The sequence below is a fragment of the Salarias fasciatus genome, chromosome 7, assembly GCF_902148845.1.
Source record: "Salarias fasciatus chromosome 7, fSalaFa1.1, whole genome shotgun sequence".
Taxonomy (NCBI): Eukaryota; Metazoa; Chordata; class Actinopteri; order Blenniiformes; family Blenniidae; genus Salarias; species Salarias fasciatus.
This window is the reverse complement of record NC_043751.1, coordinates 17,398,537-17,417,905: the sequence shown is the minus strand read 5'-3', so window position 1 is coordinate 17,417,905 and position 19,369 is coordinate 17,398,537. Positions and strand designations below refer to the sequence as shown.

Below are 19,369 nucleotides of genomic sequence, written 5' to 3'. Positions count from 1 at the left end.
CATCGCGCAGAAATGCGACGGACGGTGGAAAACATCACAGTGAAACTGTTATGTTCTCAGAAAAGAGGCACACAGATACATGTGGAGAACAATAGCAAAGTAAACACTGTAGAGGGCTGGCGGTAGCTTTGTAGCTGATGATAGCCATCTTAGAAAGTCATCCTGATAAAGTGATCCCCCACCATTTCTCCTTCTCCCTGTCCTCCCCCTCTTAATCAAATGAGTACTGTGCAGCTGGTGGGGTTGCGGCAAAAAGGGGGTACGAGAGTGTGTGTGTGGAGAGCGGGTTGGGTGGGGGGGCTTTGAGGGATGGCGTGAAATTATTGCCTGCTGGTGTATATGTGTCGCTGGGGGTAGTAGGGTAGAGTGGGGGGTTGGGCTCGGGCTGGGGGGGTGTAATGTCATTGCCTGCTGGTGTATCTGTAGTGGGGGCTCATTTAGATTTAGATTGGTTATGTGAGGAGAGAGCTGAAAGGCCAGCTCATGTTTATGCATGAATCCCAAAGCATGCTGCTGTGGCGGAGCCCTGAGTTAAAGAGACAGAGCTGAAATACATTCGCACATTTAGACACACCTCTGTCTCTGAGGATAAGGATTCAGCCGAAGCGATGCTGCGCTATCAGATACATTTCAATCAGTGTGTATGTGTGTGTATGTCACTGTGTCAGTCTGTATCGGGGTGATGGTGTGTGTCGGTTGTGTGAATGGGCTGGCCCCGGAGTGTTTATTTGTATGTCTTTGAATACATGCACACAGATTACACTTTGTCCAGAAAAGACAAAAAAAAACATATCTAATATAATATATTTTTTTTAAATATAAGCTTCATCACTGACTGTGTGCAGATGACTGCTTTTGGAGTATTCCGCTCCTGATGCAGAGCTCCACTCAGTTCATGGGTACTTCCTACATTACACTTGCTCATACCTCGAGAGCAATCAGTAAATGTCTTTGAAGGAGAGTTTGTTCAGCACTTCATCAGGTATAAAGTGGTTTTTATTTGGAAATGTGGTCCCTATCCATCTTTTAAATGACTTTTTAATGGTCGTCACACCATCCTAATCAATCATGTGGCAGAGCTAGCCTGCAAGCGCAAATACACTCTATTTATAATTCCTACATTCTGCTGCAAAAACTGACTCTCTGAGCCTTCCCAGTTTAGTAAACAAAAAGACAAAAACTATTGAACTACATTGCTGATTTTTTTAGACATAAAAAGGCACTCTTTGCCAATCTCCACACCCTGGTTACAGGGCTTTCCTCAGTGATTTCTCTCTATATTATCACATTACATTACATTTCCCTGCTATTATGATGTGAATAACTTCAAAACTGCTGGTTATTGCTATTTTTCGGCGTCTCTTCATTCAGGCCAACACTTTGTGACCTCTCACCATCCCCCACCCACAATGTATCCCCTTCCCGAGTAACCCCTCCCGACCCACTGGCGGCCACAGTACTTTACATCTATAATGAGATACAAATACGCATCAGCAGGACAGTGTCTACGCCACGCGTCACTGTGTGAATATTACTCACACTTATTAGCTGGATTATGTTAATCTTTACACTCTCTGCTCACAGACAACAGACTCCCCATGATATGGGGGTGGTCACGGCAGCAAGCGTGCGTTGTCGTGTGTGTGTCTGGTGTGTGTGTGTGTCTGGTGTGTGTGTGTGTGTTAGAATGATTGCCATGTTGTCAAACTGATCTGCATGTGAAAGGGTGGTCTAATTACATCACTTATGCAAATGAGAAATGCACACACGCACGCACGTACGTAGACATCTTAGTAATACGTGGGCAGCTTAATACTGAGGTCAAAAAGACAGCGAGAGCTCGCCTCTTACTGACTAACGCAGAGTGGCATCGCCACCTGTCAGAGACAGACATGTCTTGACCCAACACACAAGTTAAACAGGATGTTTTGACATACACCTTCAGATAATTGAGGTAAAAAAAAAAAAAAAGAAGAAAAGTTGATTGGTCAAGCTCAAAGTAGACTAAAGCAATCAAATTGTTATTGGAAGATGTCCGACTGCATATCCTCTGATTAGTCTTTTTTCAGACTGAGACATTGATAGCATCCCTGTAGGAATGATTGATTGAGTCTGACACATTTTAATTACGCCCAAATTAAATGAATCGGCTGGCAGACTATAAAACATTGCTGTTTAATAATGAGTCGCTCCGTTTTCCTTTTTTTTTTTCCCTTCTTCATCCAATCCTATTTTGGCTACCCGCACCAAATAACCTCTCTTCATTTAATGATATGCAAATGAATTTTCATGAACCCCATGATCCTATGCGATGATTAAACTGAGATGACATTAGCTGCCATGCTGCTGCCACTGTCAGTGTTTCTGTCTGCCTCTTTTCCCACTCCCTATCGCTACCATCTTTCTTCGTATCCACGACAACAGCCAACTGGTGATATTAAAAAGGTTCATTGTCACCAATCCCTTATGAATTTCTCTTTGTGCAGAGATGACATTCTGCATATCCAGTGTTATTTCGGAGAAGTTTTCCCAGTGGCAGCAGAGATGTAGCATCAGAGCACAAGCGTTGGTTCTCACGCACCGAGCGTGGTCGTGACACAAGGAGGACACATGTTACAACAATATACACCTATTGCGATGCAGTAACATCATATCCAAGCTTTTGGTAACCTTCCAACATCTCTTCATTTTCCAATTCCAGCGCTCCCCTCCCACTGTTCCGTTTTAGTCTGTATCCAGCTCCACCTCTGCTGTCGTTTATTGTACTCCATTTGCATAATGAAGCCCAGGCTTAATTAAGATCCCACTGGAGTCTGGAGCCAAGGATGAAGGAAAGAAGGACGAGGAGGAGGAGGGGCGGGGGGATCCGGCGTTCCTTAGCTTATCCGCACGTGTCCAAATAGGAGGCTCAATTTAGGGGGGAGAAAAGCGTTGAGGAGCGATTAAATCGCTAATTATGATCGGCTGTTAGAATTAGTGTGTGGCTGTTAATTAGCTGCAGATGAGATGCCCAGACAGTTGCCCGCCCCTGACGACTGCAGCACCCTCCCTGACTGGCAATAGAGAAACACAGCTTGACACCCTGGAGATGATGCCAACACATCCCTCCCTTTAACACGCAGCGGCGTGAGGGGATATCCCTTTAAGAACATCCCAGGTGTGCAAGTGCAGGAAAAGGCTCTTCATCATCCTTGTCCACCCACTCCCACTGTTCTTCGTTAAGCACGAAATTCCTCATTTTCTGTTCCCGTACATCCTTTATTCATTTTGCTCATTATTCCTTCTGTGCATGGTCTTCCTCTCCATAGCAGAATGGTACAATCCCTTGTCTCAGTTCTTTGAATTGGGCAGCAGCCTCTGTTTCAGTGCAGCAGCAGTTGGCACTGAGCTGAGTTGGCATCGACGAAGCGATTTTTTGTCCCGTACTCCTGCCACGGCTCCATCTGTGGCAATAGTTTTAACCTTTTTACGACTATTTTGTGTCTCCGTTTACCAAGTTTTCGCATCGCTTCGGATGGCGCCCGTGAACGCTTCGCTGTTTGTGTTTGGCATGGTGCCATCTGTGTTTCTCGCCTCTCCCTTGAGGGGATGCCATCGCCGAAAACATTCAGGGCACCAGAAAGCTTTTGCTCGCCGTATGGAGGTTTTTGTTTACAAATGTGTGTATTATGTTGTCTTGGCAGCGTGCCATCTTCCTCCTCGTGCCCTCGCTGGCCCACAAAGGATGCCATCACAGAATCACTGGCAACCGTTGCCCGGGCACTTTGTCTTGGCTTTGTCCGGGCAAACAAATGGTGATTAGTAGCAAATCCTCGGAGGTGAGTTCCGTTGTCTTTGACTATGACAGTTCCCCGCCATCCGATTTCTCCGCTTCGGGTGTGCCACGAGTACAAACTGGCACGCTGCCCGTTCGCTGGCACGCTGCGATTGGCAAATACAGAGAGAAAAGTCAGAAAATGTGAGACTGCCCGCCGCTGTTTTCCCTTCACAAGACGGATGCTCGCCGTGGAGTTATATCTTACAGTTTAAAAGCAACATCTAATCTTATCTTCAACGCTAACATACACTTTATCCATCTTATTCCAAGTCACCTTGTGTCTGATGGCATCTTACCTACTTCTACGCACTGCTATCCTCTGATGTTGTTCAGATCTTCTTTTTCTGTGCCCAGTCTCTTGTTCGTCACAGCCAGCTATGCCTGTGCCAAGGTGGCATCATGGTAGCAGTATGGAGGTCTGTTTCTCTTCCTCTTTCAGTCTTATGCTCCTCGCCCCTTTGCCCATGCCCATGCCCGCCCCCGCTCAAGTCCTGACTGGATGGCACCGTGCCAACCTGCCACCGCCATCGCTCTCATTTGTAGCTCATCTCTCTGTTGCCCTTCCCCCTGTCTCTACATTTCCATCCCTCTCTCTTGCCCTTATTTAACTCATTCACTTTTTTTTTTTTAAATCGTTTACCTCGTTTGCGTACAAAGCTGCATCGCTTACTTTACTTTCCCGGCGCATTTGTTGACTTTTCGCTTCTTAAAGGCATCAAGCAGATGGGAGGTTGTCATTAGGATGACTTGTGTGGCACCTGAAGGAATGCTCGCAACGACTGCCCTGCATGTGTAATTACAGCAGCGGTTACCTATCCCACCGAGACAGGAGGAGAAGGACGAAGAGCGCCCTGAGTTTGGAGAAAGCTTCTGTTGTTTTAATTAACTTTTACCAACCCCCATCACATGCGCTTCATTTCCCATTTATTAGAGCCTTGAGCAGGTTGCACTTATTCATGCACTTAGTACACAATAATATGACGGATTCGATAAAAGTAAAATTGATTGTGTACTAGTGACCTCATCCTTTCTTCTTTTTTTTTTTTTTTTACCAAGATGACCCTTGCTCCTTTGTTTTTCTCCCCCTCCCCATCTCTTTAAATTCTCTTGTGTCAAACAAAAGCTGCCAGTGGTGTTGGAGCTATTAAGCAAATACTCTCATTAGAACACAAAACATAATGAATATGTAAATGATGTGTGTAATTTATGCATGGACTGAGCGACTTGTTCTCTGTTCAGTCCTCTATTGTACTCACTGAGTTTATCCCCTCTTTTATGCAACTTCACAGCCTTATGCCAATTTTCCTTTTTGTATAGGACCACATCCTGTGAACAATTCCAACAGGATCTTCTTGAGGTCCAACGATTATGTCTTCAATTTTGTATCTTTTTTGTCTTTTTTTTTTCTTGCCTTTAGGCACAATCTGTAGTTTTCATTGTGTCTCGGAGTCTTTCTTTTCCTCTGTTTGCTTCTTTCGACTCGCAGCCTGTCCCCTCCAAAAACAAACCCTGCAGTGACGCATTAAACCAACATCTGAGTGTTTGAACAAGGTCTTACTTCCAGGAATATGAATACTGAATAATCCATGCACCAGATCACAACCACATAGAACTGTGTTTCATTTTATTTTTTTTTTTGTCTCAATGTGGATCATAATGTGTGATTCAAGCTGTGGGGTATATTGAAGAATATCCTCATAGAAGGAGAGTAGCCCTGCTCCTGTCTAGGATAAACACCTATAATACTCTGGCTCCCTTGGCAATCACCATAGCAACAAACCATGGTACCCACGTGAGTTGCATAATAAGATGTTCCCCAAGACCATGGACCATAAAGCGACAACAAACTAGACGCCCGCAGCAAATGGATGTCTATCAGAAAATAACCATTGAAATGTCAAACTTCACCCCTGACTCATTCAGAATCAATCTTTCTATTTATCCATAAGCTTCCATCGCACACACTCAGACGCACATGCACCTTTTCTGTCTCTCCAGACCTTAACAGGTGCTGATGAGCCGCAGTCAATGATTGTAATGAGCTATCGATCACCGTGGGAAAACAGAGGGACAGAGAGGGGTGAGGGAGGCAGGGGGAACCAGAGGACACACACACACAAACAGTGGGACTGCCAGAAAAAGAAAAAACAAAACAAAAAAAAAAGAACTTCAGATGAACTAAATGGAGGCGAGCTACCCAAGACAGAGTATCAATACCTGCTTTAATCAAGTCCTCATCTCTTATTGTTCAGATTAAAAGGAATTTATGGAAAGGAGAGCTTTAATGTGAGAGAAGGTTAAAAGGAGCTGGTCAACTCGGAGCAGCTCTTTGTCGACTGGTTTGCTACAGGATGACCAGGCAGACACGCTCGTCATGACCGAGTCCACATGCCAATGAATGGAACTGACGCAGTATCTCTATTTTCCTCTCTTTTTGTGCTGTGTACATGGAGTGGAAGCAGACAGCTTTAGGGAAGGGGGAGGTGCATTTTTGTGTGTGTGCACGCGTGTGTGTGTGTGTGTGTGTGTGTTTGTGTGTGTTGGCTGGCGTTTCAGATAATGAAATGCAGCAGGGAACAAAGAGCTGGGGGCCCCTATTCTCTGTGCTGCAGCTTCATTTTCACTCCCGTCAGTCGATGATTCTTCCATACCCTCTTTCTTGTGTACACGTATGTGTGTGTTTATGTTTGTATGAGCCGGTTGTTGTGTGTTTGAGTGTCCCCTCCTCCTCCTGTTAGCATTCTGCATGGCAGATCCCCCTAATGTAATAACTGTGTCTGCATGTCTAATTTACAGCAGGAGAGAGTAAATAGCCTGTGGTTAATTACAGTACGTGTGTGTGTACGTGTGTGTGCATCTATGCATGTGTCTACACGCGCGTGGGTGTGTCAGAATGATTTATGAGTTGCAAATAGCTACACCAGTGGCCCGTTTCTCCTCACTTAGTTTTTAATCTGTCTTTCCATTAATTTTCCAGGAGATGTTATTATGGTTTTATAACAGTGTGCACGAGGATGCACATGTGAGTGCACGCAAGTGTTAATGACACAGAGGTGTACACATTTTGTGGGCATCAAAGCTACGCGGGCAGCGCTTTGCTTTGCTTTGCTTTGCTTTACCACCTTTCCGCTTCTCCATTCCACTTACTTCCTGGCCACTCTTCTCCCTCTCCGGTGCTTCATTCACTCTCTTCATTGAGAGCCACAATGAACACAGATCTTTATTGACAGTACACGGTAGAACATGGAAACAGCAGGTCAATCCGTTTAGCCCAAGGGCCGATACACCAATTCACCAATTTGTCAGTGTTAGTTTGAGAGAGAAAAGCAGCTAATCTCTCCTCTCTGCTCTCTATTGATCACACACTTAGACTCCACTTTTCTGTCTAAACACTATTGATTCTCTCTCTCTCTCAATCTCTCTCTCTCCCTCTCTTTCTGTCCTGCTCTCTTCGCATACCACAGCTCTCAACACATATTGCCTTCATACACTCTGACTACTTTTCACATGTTAGTCTGAATAACTGAGACTGTATGTCCTTGCATTCGAAGGCTCAAGCCGCAATTTGGAGGACTACTTGAACAAAAAACTAAAATAAAGGCGTGCATAATTCCGCCAACACTTTGTCACAAGTGGTGCTTGTGAACTATACAATGCATTTTATAGTTTGGTCTACAAATGTCACAAATCTTTGTCCCCTGCTGTGAACATTCAAAAGCTTATTCACGGTCTCATTAAAAAAAATCAATTACTTAGCAACCCTTCAACAGCGTGAATACGGACCTTGATTAAAAATGCACTGCTGCGTTCACTGTCTCCTGGCTTTGTTTTTCAGCCTAACATCACAGGATGCACTTGAAAAGCATCACATTCCTGTCAAGATGAAAGCTATGCAAAAATCATAGGAGGATTACCTTTAGGCCGACGTGACTCTTCTTTCTCACATTTTACATTAGTTCATGTTGATCTAAAGATTTCCACTTCATAGGATTTCGTTTTTCAGGACCTAGATCATGAAGTCTTAAACTTGACAGGAATGACCGAGCAGAGGAACAATGACAATGGTGCTGTAAATGTGAGGATAAAACACAGAGGGAAACCCAAAAGCGGCCTCCCCGTTGCGTTTATTGAGTCTATATTGCTTTAATATGTTGTCTAATCAATTAAATGTAAACAGGGGATCCCATCTGTTCTCCCACCATGCTGTGCAAAAAACAGCAATGGGCTTCTCTTGATTCTTGCATGTAACTTATTAGGTTTGTGCGCCACCTACTGGTGGAGTTTTCATATTACATATACTTGTTACAAAACACTGACACATGGCTTGTGTAACTTGAAATCAGCTGTTGTTTGGTAACCGGCAGTGAAGATCTGTCTTCTCTTCCAAGTGAGATGAATACTTGAGATTTAGCATTACAGACAGCTTTAAAGTCACCTTTCGCCTGGAGGATGAGTCCCTCGGTGACTTCCGTCCAGCCCGTGGTCAGGGACATGCTGAGGGAGGTGCTGGTGGGCCGAGAGGATCCGGAGGGGTTCTTTGCCTTGTGTGTGTCCCTGATGGGGCACCAGGAGACCCGGTCGCAGTTCCCGGTCATCATCCGGCCTCTGTCCACCTCCAACCGCGGTCTGCACGCCACCCTCACCTCCATCTACCAGGAGTATTTCTCCAAGGTCAGTAGCTCTGTGCACGATTTACTACACCTGTAGCGGGTAAAAGTTTAAATGGTTAAAATTGCCTACACTTTTCAGTTATGTCACCATGCATAATTCGTGATTGTCTTCATTATATTGTCTTGTGAACAAAAGAGAATCCCTCTTCCTAAAAATTGAAATTTAGTTTAGTGAATTTAGTGAATTTAGTTACACTCCTGTTTTAAAGGTTCTTCTAAGATGAGTTCACTTCTTTCAAATCATTCTGTCTTCTAACTAAATGCGGTTATCCACAAGGTATTGTCTTTAAAATGAGCCCCAGTCCACAAAAAAAAAAAAAGTTCACCTTTGAAATTAGTCTTTAATCAAGTTTTTACCACAATTTTATTTGACCTGTACTGAATAATTAGCTCCTCGATAGTCGCAGTTCAACATGTATTTCCTTATAAACACAACGCCCGTCTGTCTCTTTGGAATAAACATATTACAGTAACATAAGGTGGTTGTGTAAAGTTCGGCTAAATTAGCTTCACTTAGATATTAGCAGCATGGATACAGGCTCTCATTTAAATTGACATTCTACACATTCACTGTTGTCTAAAGGTTTGTTACAAAATATTGGCTTGCTAGATAAATACAAAAATAAATATTGAACAATTGTTTTTCACAGACTTACTCTGGTTGATTGGACCTCTGGCTGGTTTTCATGCAGTTCTGCTTTGAATAAATTAACTTAGTTGATAGAAGAATATTGGAAAACACCAATTCTATTAAGAAAATTATTTTAAAGGCCAACTTCATCTTCTGCACTAAGGTATGACAAATTAAAGCGTCTGGATTTTTCCTCTTAGCATTTGGCAAGACTAACCGGAAGTTCAGTCATCAAGCCAGGAAATGCCTAAAATAATACTTTTCTCATTAAAAAGCAACACGTGAGTTGATTTAGATAAGCAACTATGCCTGTATCAGTCAGTTTGTTGTGTTTTTGTGTCCTTGTTTTCTTTTCTGTTCATTGTAATTCAACAATCATGAAATATAAAGTAATGCCGTCACCATCAAAATAAATGCAAATTTAGAATGCATTATCAACAGTTATTTTAGGATATTTGTATTTCCTGTGATGGTCTTGTCTGCATCAGGAACTTACTTTCACATCTATGCCACTGTAGATTTTGAAGTCTTAGGATTGTGGCACAATTGGGATACTCAGAAAAAAAATAAAGCACAAGGAAAACATTCAAACTCCCCACAGAACCAAGAGTGGACTGTGTATATACAATATCTTCTTGTGAGGTGCCACAACCAGCCCACAAGAGGGTTTAATCTGACCTGCAGGGTGACTTTGTAGACTTTGTAAAGTCCAACAATACTTTTTTTTCTGCAAAAGTAAATAAATTTGCAAATTTATGTCCCATTATTTTTATTTTATACTTTTGTAAGTTTTAGTAAAAAATAAAGTACATAGCACAACACTGAGGTCTCAGCAGAGAATACTGTTATGGAAGTAAAGCTGCCTTCATAAGAATGTTCAGCATCTAAGCTACTGTATACTGTGAGTGAATAGAATGGAATAGAATAGATTTTATTGATTTTACCACGGAGAAATTTACAGTAACAGAGGCTTGTTAATATTACAGGGGGTGCAAAACGGCGATGAAAGGTGCAAATAAAGCATAAGAATAATTCACAGTGCAAAGAATAATAACAGAAATCTAAAAGAAGAAAAGATTTGACTCGATAAATTTTTAAATATAACAGAAGCCATAATATATACAAATGCCATCAATTATATCAGTTGTTTCAGCTGTTGACCAAACACCGGGTCCAGTAGTCCATAGAATGGGAGAGCAGAAGTATACCTACTGAAATTTGAGCACGTTAGGCATGGAGCAGAAAACAAAGGAGAGGTGTCTAACAAGTTGGAGAAGTCATTCCAGGAAAAACCTAGGTCATTTCAAAAACAAGAAAAACCCCATAGAGTATTGAAGCTCCTTTCTAATTATCCAATGAGCTCAAAAAACTAAACAGTTGTTGGTCTTTTCAAAAGGACTTCAATATACACCTCGTTAAAGAAAGAGAGACTGATTTTCCATTGTGCATAATCTCAAAAGGATTGCCGATATTAATTTTTTGTTCTCTGTGTTTGATTTTGAATATTAGTTTCCTACCAGTGAGAACTGAAGCAACTTAATTACTAAACCTTTTTCTTCTAACAGCAGGAGTAATTGATTTTTATCATTCACTTGCAGACCGAGGAGGATGAACTGGAACTTGCTCTGGCTCTTTCTCGACTGGAAAGCGACAATCAGCAGCTGTCAACCTCAAGCCAAGAATCACAAGTTATGTGGCCTGGAAAAAGGAACAGTTGTGTCTCTTATCCTCAGCCCGTTTCAGAGCCAAAGTCGATTGAAAACAAATGCACCCAGCTTGCAGATGGACTTGGCAGTGGAAGAAACACTTGTCCGGCACAGACCAGCGGCCAGAGCAACAAGAGCCCATCACAGACACAAAATCCAAAGGAAAATAAGGCAGGAGAAGATGAGCAAATGACCAGAGAGGGAGATCTGAATGAATCGCAAAAAGCAAAACGCTCCAGGAGGAGGAGGCAGCGGCAAAAAGGGGCTGGCCAGCAGCTTGTGGGTTTGCCCAGTTCTCCATCGGCGTCACCGCCGGTGCTGCTGTGGTTCAGAAGAGATTTGCGGCTTTGTGACAACCCGGCTCTGATTGGGTCGTTGGAGCTCGGTGCGCCTGTCATCCCTGTCTTCATCTGGAGCCCTGAGGAGGAGGAGGGTCCAGGAATTACTGTGGCTATGGGGGGAGCGTGTAAGTTTATGAAGGAATTAGTGGTTTTGAGGAGTCAAAGCTGTAAAATCACCACAATACTTGTCAAAAACACTCTGATAACCTGTTGTCTATTTATTCCTTCTAATTTTTCAACAGGTAAATACTGGCTCCATCAGGCTTTATCTCATTTTCGTACATCTCTGGAGGGCATTGGCACCCGTCTTGTCTTCTTCAAGGCCAATGGAGAATCACATGAAGCTGGGTCGTCTCTGCGTATTCTTAAGAAACTGGTAAAGGAGACTGGAGCGCAGACAGTGCTGGCCAATGCCTTGTATGAGCCCTGGCTGAAGGAGAGGGACGACGCGGTGGCGTCAGCTCTGCAGAAGGAAGGGGTTGAATGCCGGTTGTTCCACTCTTACTGCCTCAGAGACCCTTATTCGGTCAGCACTGAGGGTGTCGGCCTCCGAGGTCAGTCATCTTGATTTCAGGGTTCTTGAAATGAACACTGCAATCAAACCGTAACATTTTCGATGTAAATGTCTTGTTTAATCTGTCGTGCAGGAATTGGTTCGGTGTCTCACTTCATGAGCTGCTGCAAACAGAATCCAGGTTCTCCCGTCGGGGTTCCCCTGGACCCTCCTGCTTCACTGCCCACACCTGCCCACTGGCCTCAGGGTGTCGCTCTGGACACACTGGAGCTGGCGCGCATGCCTCGCAGGAAGGACGGCACAACGGTCAGTCACCACAACACAGCAGTGCAGGGAGGCCCTCGACTATTAGATCATGTAGGTCTCACTTTTATTTTCTGTTCAGATTGACTGGGCAGCTAACATTCGGAAGTCCTGGGATTTTAGTGAGGAAGGAGCACATGCACGGTTGGACGCCTTTCTTCACGACGGTAAGACACCTCACAAATGCTTAACCTTGATTTATTTATTTTTTGTCTTCTGATATGTTGCTTGATCGACTTTGATTGAAACCTTGTTAATAGTTAAATTGTTCTTGTTAAACTAGATGCTTTTTGTGTCATTTATAGGAGTGTACAGGTATGAGAAAGAGTCCGGCAGGGCAGACGCCCCCAACACCAGCTGCCTGTCTCCCTACCTCCACTTCGGTCAGCTCAGCCCACGATGGCTCTTGTGGGACGCCAAAGGAGCGCGCTGTCGACCACCAAAATTTCAGCGCAAACTGGCGTGGAGGGATTTGGCTTACTGGCAGTTAACCCTCTTTCCTGACCTCCCCTGGGAGTCCCTCAGGCCTCCATACAAGGTTATAATTGGCTATAGACATGCTTATCTAATAGTAAGATGTACCATAACATTAAACATTTTCTAATTATCTTCCATACTTTATTCATCTGTAATTAAAATGTCATTGCGCATTATGATGAACAAAGCTCATTAACAAAGTGTGGGATTCGCAGGCTCTGCGGTGGAGCAGCGATCGCGGCCACCTCAAAGCATGGCAGCGAGGTCGAACCGGCTACCCTCTGGTCGACGCCGCCATGAGGCAGCTGTGGCTGACAGGCTGGATGAACAACTACATGAGACACGTGGTGGCGTCTTTTCTCATTGCTTATCTGCATCTGCCTTGGCAGGAGGGCTACCGCTGGTTCCAGGTGAGACATGCCGGCATGCAGGCCCTCTAGTGGACATCATGAACCATGCAACATGTAGTGACAAGCGCCAACATTTTTCATGTTCTCAGGACACCCTGGTGGATGCAGATGTTGCCATCGACGCCATGATGTGGCAGAATGGGGGCATGTGTGGTCTGGACCACTGGAACTTCGTCATGCACCCCGTCGACGCTGCGATGACCTGCGACCCCAACGGCAGCTACGTTAAGAAATGGTGTCCTGAGCTGGCAGGTCTGCCTGATGAGCTCGTTCACAAGCCTTGGAAATGTCCTGCATCCATGCTGCGACGTGCAGGTGAGGAGTCTCAGGTTCAGCTCCGTCAACTCCTTCCTGATTCCATCTTGCTTGTTTTGTTGCACTGCATCAAAGAGTGAGCAACAAGTTTCTGGAAAGTATTAAGAAAAGAGTTCTTTAAGTGCCTTAGACTCACAAAACAAAGAATACATTTCTGTAGCTTGACGCAGAACTCTCTCCTGTTCAGGTGTGGTGTTTGGCCAGACGTACCCTGAGCGGATCATTCTGGACCTCGAGGAGCGAAGGAGTCAGTCGCTCCAAGACGTCGCACTAGTGCGCAAACAGTTTGGAGAGTACGTGGACAAGCGGTCAGGCTGCGACCTGGTGCCCTTGCCCCCACGCCTCGTCTCAGAAGCTCTGGGACTGTCACACAGGCATGGCGGCGTGGTGACAGAAGGGAAGGAGTTCCTGTTGCCCGTCATCACGCGCATGGAATTCAAGCACCAGCAGGAAGATCCGGACGCGGACGCCGCATCGAACCCTTACAACGCCGTCCTGAAGGGATATGTGAGTCGCAAGAGGGACGAGACCATCGCCTTCCTTAACGAGAGGGACTTCACCGCCAGCGTGATGTTTGAGGGAGCCCAGAGGAGGGAGAGGCTGGAGAACAATCAGCGCAGAATGGAAGGGCTCCCTCTGCTGGCTGCCCCCCGAGGCAGGGCCAGGCGGACCCCCACGGCCAAGGACAAGTTCTCCATAGTTCCAGGAGGGGCAGTAGCTTCACTGAAGTAACCCGGAGACAAACAGCTTGTTGTGGTAACGGGCTGTAAAATGCAAATGTTTACAATGTTACATGATTTGGGAACTAGAAAGGAAGAAAGTTGAAAGGATGTTCGGTTAATGCTCCTCAGGAGTTGGAGTTTAATTAATCAGTATATTCTCAGGTATTGATGAGGTCAAAAAACACAGGCTCAACTTTGCCAGTGTTAACTTTGGTACAGGGTGAATTCCTTTTGTATATTTACACGTTGCTGAATTAAAGGTGCCTGGAATGGTTTTGCATTAAAGTTTTTATCCACTGGTTTGGCTCATTTCTTGAAACCGAAACTGCATTCTCAAAACAACATGGACAAATCTCCAAACTACTCTGTAACTGCTCACAACAGAACGGCATTTCTCACTCATTTCATCACAATGGAAATGTCTTAGCACATGTCTCGATGTCTCTGAACATCTTTTCAAATGATTAAGCACAGTAAGGATAGATTTAGCACAATTTCCAAGTGAATATATCATGTTGATCTAAACTGACTGATCGATCCTCAGTCTAATTGTTGTTCTCTCCAAAACATATCGGCATTACGTCATCGCATCAGTCACCACCTGCAAAATCATCTGTTCAGTTATCAAATTAGTCAAGAACACACTTCAATACCATGAAGACCAGACATTAATCTGTTTGCATGAGACAGTCAGGAGGGTGAGGAGGGGGACCAGTGAAGAAGTGAGCAGTGAAACTCCAGCTTCATTTACAGTTCATTGGACTACATAAAATTTTCCCTTTTTTTTCTTGGTTTCTTTGCGTTTATTTTTACAGTATATTGAACTCTGATGGATGTAAGCTACTTTATTTGTGAATAAAAAATATAAATTTCCTCATCCTTCCAAATGTGTGAATCAAAACTTGAAGGTTCTTCTTGCTGTAAAATTCTTTTTTTCTTCATTTTCTTTTACAATATATTTTCTGTTAGCTACACAACCCAAAGAAGAAGATAAAAACTATCACAGCAAACATTTTGACTGAAGGACTGGGCTCAGACAGAAAGGTAGATGAGGGATATTTCAGTGGCTCTCCGCCCTTAATGACAAAATATCTACGGTAAACATTCTGACTGTCAGTGCTCACACGATGCCAAAAGGGCAAAGTATTTTGAGGGAATTGACCATTTGTTCAAGAAAGAAATGTAGTTTTGCCATCGGAGTGAACTGTTTGGGAAGAGACGTGATCTTTAACAGGTGAACCATGTGGTTTTGCTGAACCGTTCATGTTTTTGACAAGAGAACCAGGAGAACTGAGAACGTCCGGTCTGTTTCGAGAAATGAGCCACAACTGTTGAGGATGTTCACATTTTGGTGGCTCTGACTATTTTATATGGGAAAGAAATTTAGCTTTGAAACATGAGTGAACAGTTTTGGGAGAGAGATGAGCTTTTGCATGTGAACTGTGGTGTTGAGCTGAACTGTAAGACTGTTTTGCCAAATTATCTTATTTTGAAAATGTCATTTTGGTTTCAAGAAATGAGCCAAAGCAATGGAGAAAAATTGTGAATGCATCCACTGTTGGTGTGCATCAGAGGACATTGGTTAAGTTAGAGGCAGCTTCCCACTCCAGTCTCACACTTAAGCGGGCATATTTTTGGGTTCATGTGATGCCAAAGATCCAGTAACATCTCATTATCTGTCAGAAATCTAAACTTTGAAAATAAACATCTACTACAAAAATGTGTCAGGAAAATTTTATTTACTATTTTACAGATCCCATATCCAAAATTTAGCTGACATACATGCAGAGTAGACCAACAAAATTAATAAAACAAAGATCAAAGTGCTTGAGTCTAACATTGTTCTACTACAGATTTTTTCAAGTTTTCATTGAAATACTTGGACTTATTCTCAGTCTCTTCCGTTGGCGGCCCCGAGGCTGCAAGAGCGCCACGCTGGGTCTCGTTAATGCAGATTGCAGATGCCCACAAAGTCAGTCTTTAACAACAGATAAAAAATGCTAATGTTCACAGCTCTACAACACTGGCAGAGCTGCACTGTCTGATGCTAAGCACTGCTTTAGAGAATGACGGGCGCAGATAGTTCATCTCTTTGCCAGTGGTGTTTGAAGAGGGAGAGGGAGCACAGTGCTAGTTCTCAATGGAGCGGATGTATCTCTCATACGCTGCTTCGTCCATTAGAGCGTCGAGCTCAGTGGGGTTGGTGATGGTCATCTTCATCAGCCATCCTGCAATGAACAGGTTCAAAGTTGGCTCCAACCGACAGGTAAGGATCACACACTACAAATTATTTAGCTGTGCACAAAGCTGAGATTCTTATACATCTTCTCATCTATGAGACAAAACATGGCAGAAGTTATAAAGAAGCAATATACAGCAGGAAGACTGATAGTGAACCATGCACCATATGATCCGACCGACTGGTCCAAATAACAACATCACTGAAAACATGCATGTTGAAATTATTTTGGTTTACACAGTTTCATCTCAACTGGCCAAGACTGGTGAACTGATAGCATAATAACCTACAAATAACCAAATAAAATATCGTCTTAGCTGTACTGCGGAAAAAAAACAAAAAACAAACATTCATTAAAAGGCACAATTTGTAAGCATACGCAACAGTGTTTATTTTAAGATTAATGCAGAGATGGGAAAAAACTGCTTCCTATTAGACCTGATGACTTCCGTAGCCAGAAGTGTGCAGGTTTTCAGAAAGTCACTGTCATGTCAAGTTTTCACTGAAACAACTATTTTTACAAGTAATATGGGAGCTCACTACAACTGGACCAAAGCCACGAAATTTGTTGTCATCTGTTTCAAGGTTCTTCAAAAATATCAAGAAAAGAGAAATACTGTAGAGTAGTAGAAAAATACAATTAAAATGATTTAATTGTGCTGCTTCCACTGTGTGTTCATGTACAGTTACGTTTTTCTTCCTTGCTCATTATTATACTGCCACCTGCTGGTTTCTGCTTCACTTTCTTCAACATGCATTTGGCTGATTTTAAATTAATTTAATGCTTGGCAACACTTAACGCAACAACTACTACCATTCATATTGCGGCAACATGCTTGAAAAGGTTTTGTTTTATCCATAACACCTTAATGTTAGACAACCAAGTTTTTGTGTGAGACAAGAAATCATGTTATTTTTTTTTTTAAACTCATGATTTTTCATTAATTTTTGATACCGTCGTCTAACAATACAGCAGTATCTATTTTGTTTCACTGAATGTTGCTTAAAATATCAAACTTATACCACTCCTGGAGCATTGATATCAAAATTATTTCTACATTCATGATTAAAAATATCAAAGAATTTTAAAAAAATTATAGTGATACTTGCAGCCTCCTGTGGCTGTGCGACATTGTCTATTCTCCGAGAGATCGAGCTTTGTGGTCACTCAAGATTCAGTGGCCAGAAGTGGGCAAGCAAACAATGGCATGAAAATGTCAGAGTTACAGCAAAAAACACATATACAGATTACACTAATGGGTTATAGTCAATGAGCAAAATGCAAACCTGAGCATTCTGTATATTCTTTACCAGTATCTCACATTGGTTTAGAGATTAGTCTGAAATGCTCTGAATAACACTGACTGGATTGTGCACTTTGTGTGTCCTTACCATCTTTGTAACAGGATATGTTTACCAGACCAGGTTTGTCCGCCAACAGTGTATTGATCTCTACTACTTCTCCAGTCAGAGGGGAATACAGCTCACTGGCTGCCTTGACACTTTCCAGAGCTCCAAACTCCTCTGTGAGAGCAAAAGAGAAACATTATTATTAGCAATTAGTTTCACAACAACTCCAACTGCACACGGTATCTTCAGATTTCTTTCCAGACATCTTCTAAGATGGTTGGAACAGTAATTTAAGGCTGAAACAACATTCGAAAATCAATTTTCATTTTAAAAGATAAACATCTGCTTCTTCAACTGACATCTGCAAGTGAAAATTGAATTCCATAAATGGATTTTTAAGATATTTTATTTTAATATTGATTTATTTTAATTTGCATTTACTCGTTTAGAAATCCTCCACTTTCACAACAAACAGTCAAGCACGTGATTCTCTTGATTACTGAGAAATCCTGATGTTTGATGGTTCAAAGGTCCAGTATCCTTGACCTCAAATAAGTGAAACTCTGGATTTTTCCTTGGGAAATAGTTGCTGTGTTGATTTAAAACGTGTGTGTGTGTGTGTCCAAATGCTTTGCCCTCAAAACAATGACTGAAATTATAAACAGACTGGATAATCCCACAGCATTTTATAAGACATTCAATAGTAGGGACATATCTAGAAGAGTATGCATCTCCTTTATTGCTAACGTGTAAATAATAAAAACATGTTACCTTGCTGAGCCAGCTGTGTTCCCACTTCTGGCAGTCCACAGTAAACTACATCTCCCAGAGCCTCCTGCAAGCGAGCCACAGCTTTATTATCAATGTGGGGGAAGAACTTCAGGGAGGAAAACGATCCTGTGTGCAAACGTACCTGTGCAAAGTTGCTGATTCCCACAGTCCCGATGCCTCCGTCCTCGACTCGAATCCATTCGTGCTTGTCTGTAAATTTAAGAGCTGCAAGACAACACAACAAGTTTGAGTAGTCCTTCTGCCGTGTCCTTCTCTCCAGCTAACGTTAGCCCCCATGCTATCGGAGTGTGAGCTAACATGCGGCTGCGGAGCAAATTCACAGCGGAGTACCTGCTGATAATCGGCACGAGGAGGCTAGAGTTCTTCTAAAACATGTCTGCAGGGCCAGCTGCAGCGGGGAGAGCTGCGCCGAGCGGGCGAGGAGCGGCTTAACTGTGTGAAAGTTGGAAGAGAGGGACCGAAGTAGCACACAGGTCGCCATGTTGGTCGCTCACTGATGAGGGAGCGGGGTCGAGCGCTTCCTCGTGAACGTTTGAAGCCAGCGGCACTCTGCTGCCCCCCAGCGGTGAGATAAAAAAAACTCAGAAAAAAGGGAGATTTTCACCAGAACCAGACTCAGACTTTCTGTGGAGACTTCCTTTTGTTTGGGTTAGGGTCAGAGGCGGAGCGTGGGTCTCAGTACAGAGGGGGCGGAGCATTCTCGACGGGCCCTTATGATAGTAATTTTACATTTCAAACAATACCTCATGCTATCATCAAACAACACACTAATGCTCACTTTTATTGAGCCAAGCAAACCTATATGCCTCAGAAAGCAGAATAAAGTCACAAACCAGTTCACAAACTTGTTCTGAAGAACAAATACACATACGCACGCACACACAAACACACAACTGCCGCCTGACAGGTGTCAATCTCAAGAGGCCGCTGTCCATGGTGCTGAAAACTCACATAAAAACTCACTGGCTAAATCTGTATCATCTTTGATACAGATTAAATATAAAATGAACACAGCTGGTCTAAAATTACACAATCTATTCAGATAGATATAGACACAGCTATCTGTACCTTTTGGAATTTGC

General features: G+C 43.2%; 2 protein-coding genes and 1 long non-coding RNA gene across 3 annotated transcripts; 1 reads left to right on the top strand and 2 right to left on the bottom strand.

Annotated features, from left to right (window-relative positions):
• Positions 1–806: 806 nt before the first annotated feature.
• Positions 807–4,213, bottom strand: LOC115392142 (uncharacterized). The gene is made up of 2 exons (XR_003931822.1): positions 4,114–4,213; positions 807–3,921 (listed from the first exon to the last, which is right to left on the bottom strand). It is a non-coding gene; the product is annotated as an uncharacterized LOC115392142 (long non-coding RNA).
• Positions 4,214–8,186: 3,973 nt separating this feature from the next.
• LOC115391599 (deoxyribodipyrimidine photo-lyase) lies at positions 8,187–14,240 on the top strand. Its single transcript, XM_030095877.1, has 9 exons — positions 8,187–8,488; positions 10,717–11,290; positions 11,408–11,719; positions 11,813–11,985; positions 12,065–12,149; positions 12,288–12,520; positions 12,675–12,869; positions 12,959–13,184; positions 13,372–14,240. The coding sequence occupies exons 1-9, from the start codon at positions 8,267–8,269 to the stop codon at positions 13,914–13,916; spliced, it is 2,565 nt and encodes an 854-aa protein (XP_029951737.1). The 5' UTR covers positions 8,187–8,266; the 3' UTR covers positions 13,917–14,240.
• A 1,385-nt stretch (positions 14,241–15,625) lies between these two features.
• On the bottom strand, positions 15,626–18,830 carry LOC115391601 (glycine cleavage system H protein, mitochondrial-like). The gene is made up of 5 exons (XM_030095878.1): positions 18,618–18,830; positions 18,409–18,491; positions 18,267–18,330; positions 17,538–17,669; positions 15,626–16,134 (listed from the first exon to the last, which is right to left on the bottom strand). Exons 1-5 carry the CDS (start codon positions 18,766–18,768, stop codon positions 16,037–16,039), a joined length of 528 nt encoding a protein of 175 aa, XP_029951738.1. The 5' UTR covers positions 18,769–18,830; the 3' UTR covers positions 15,626–16,036.
• Positions 18,831–19,369: the final 539 nt, after the last annotated feature.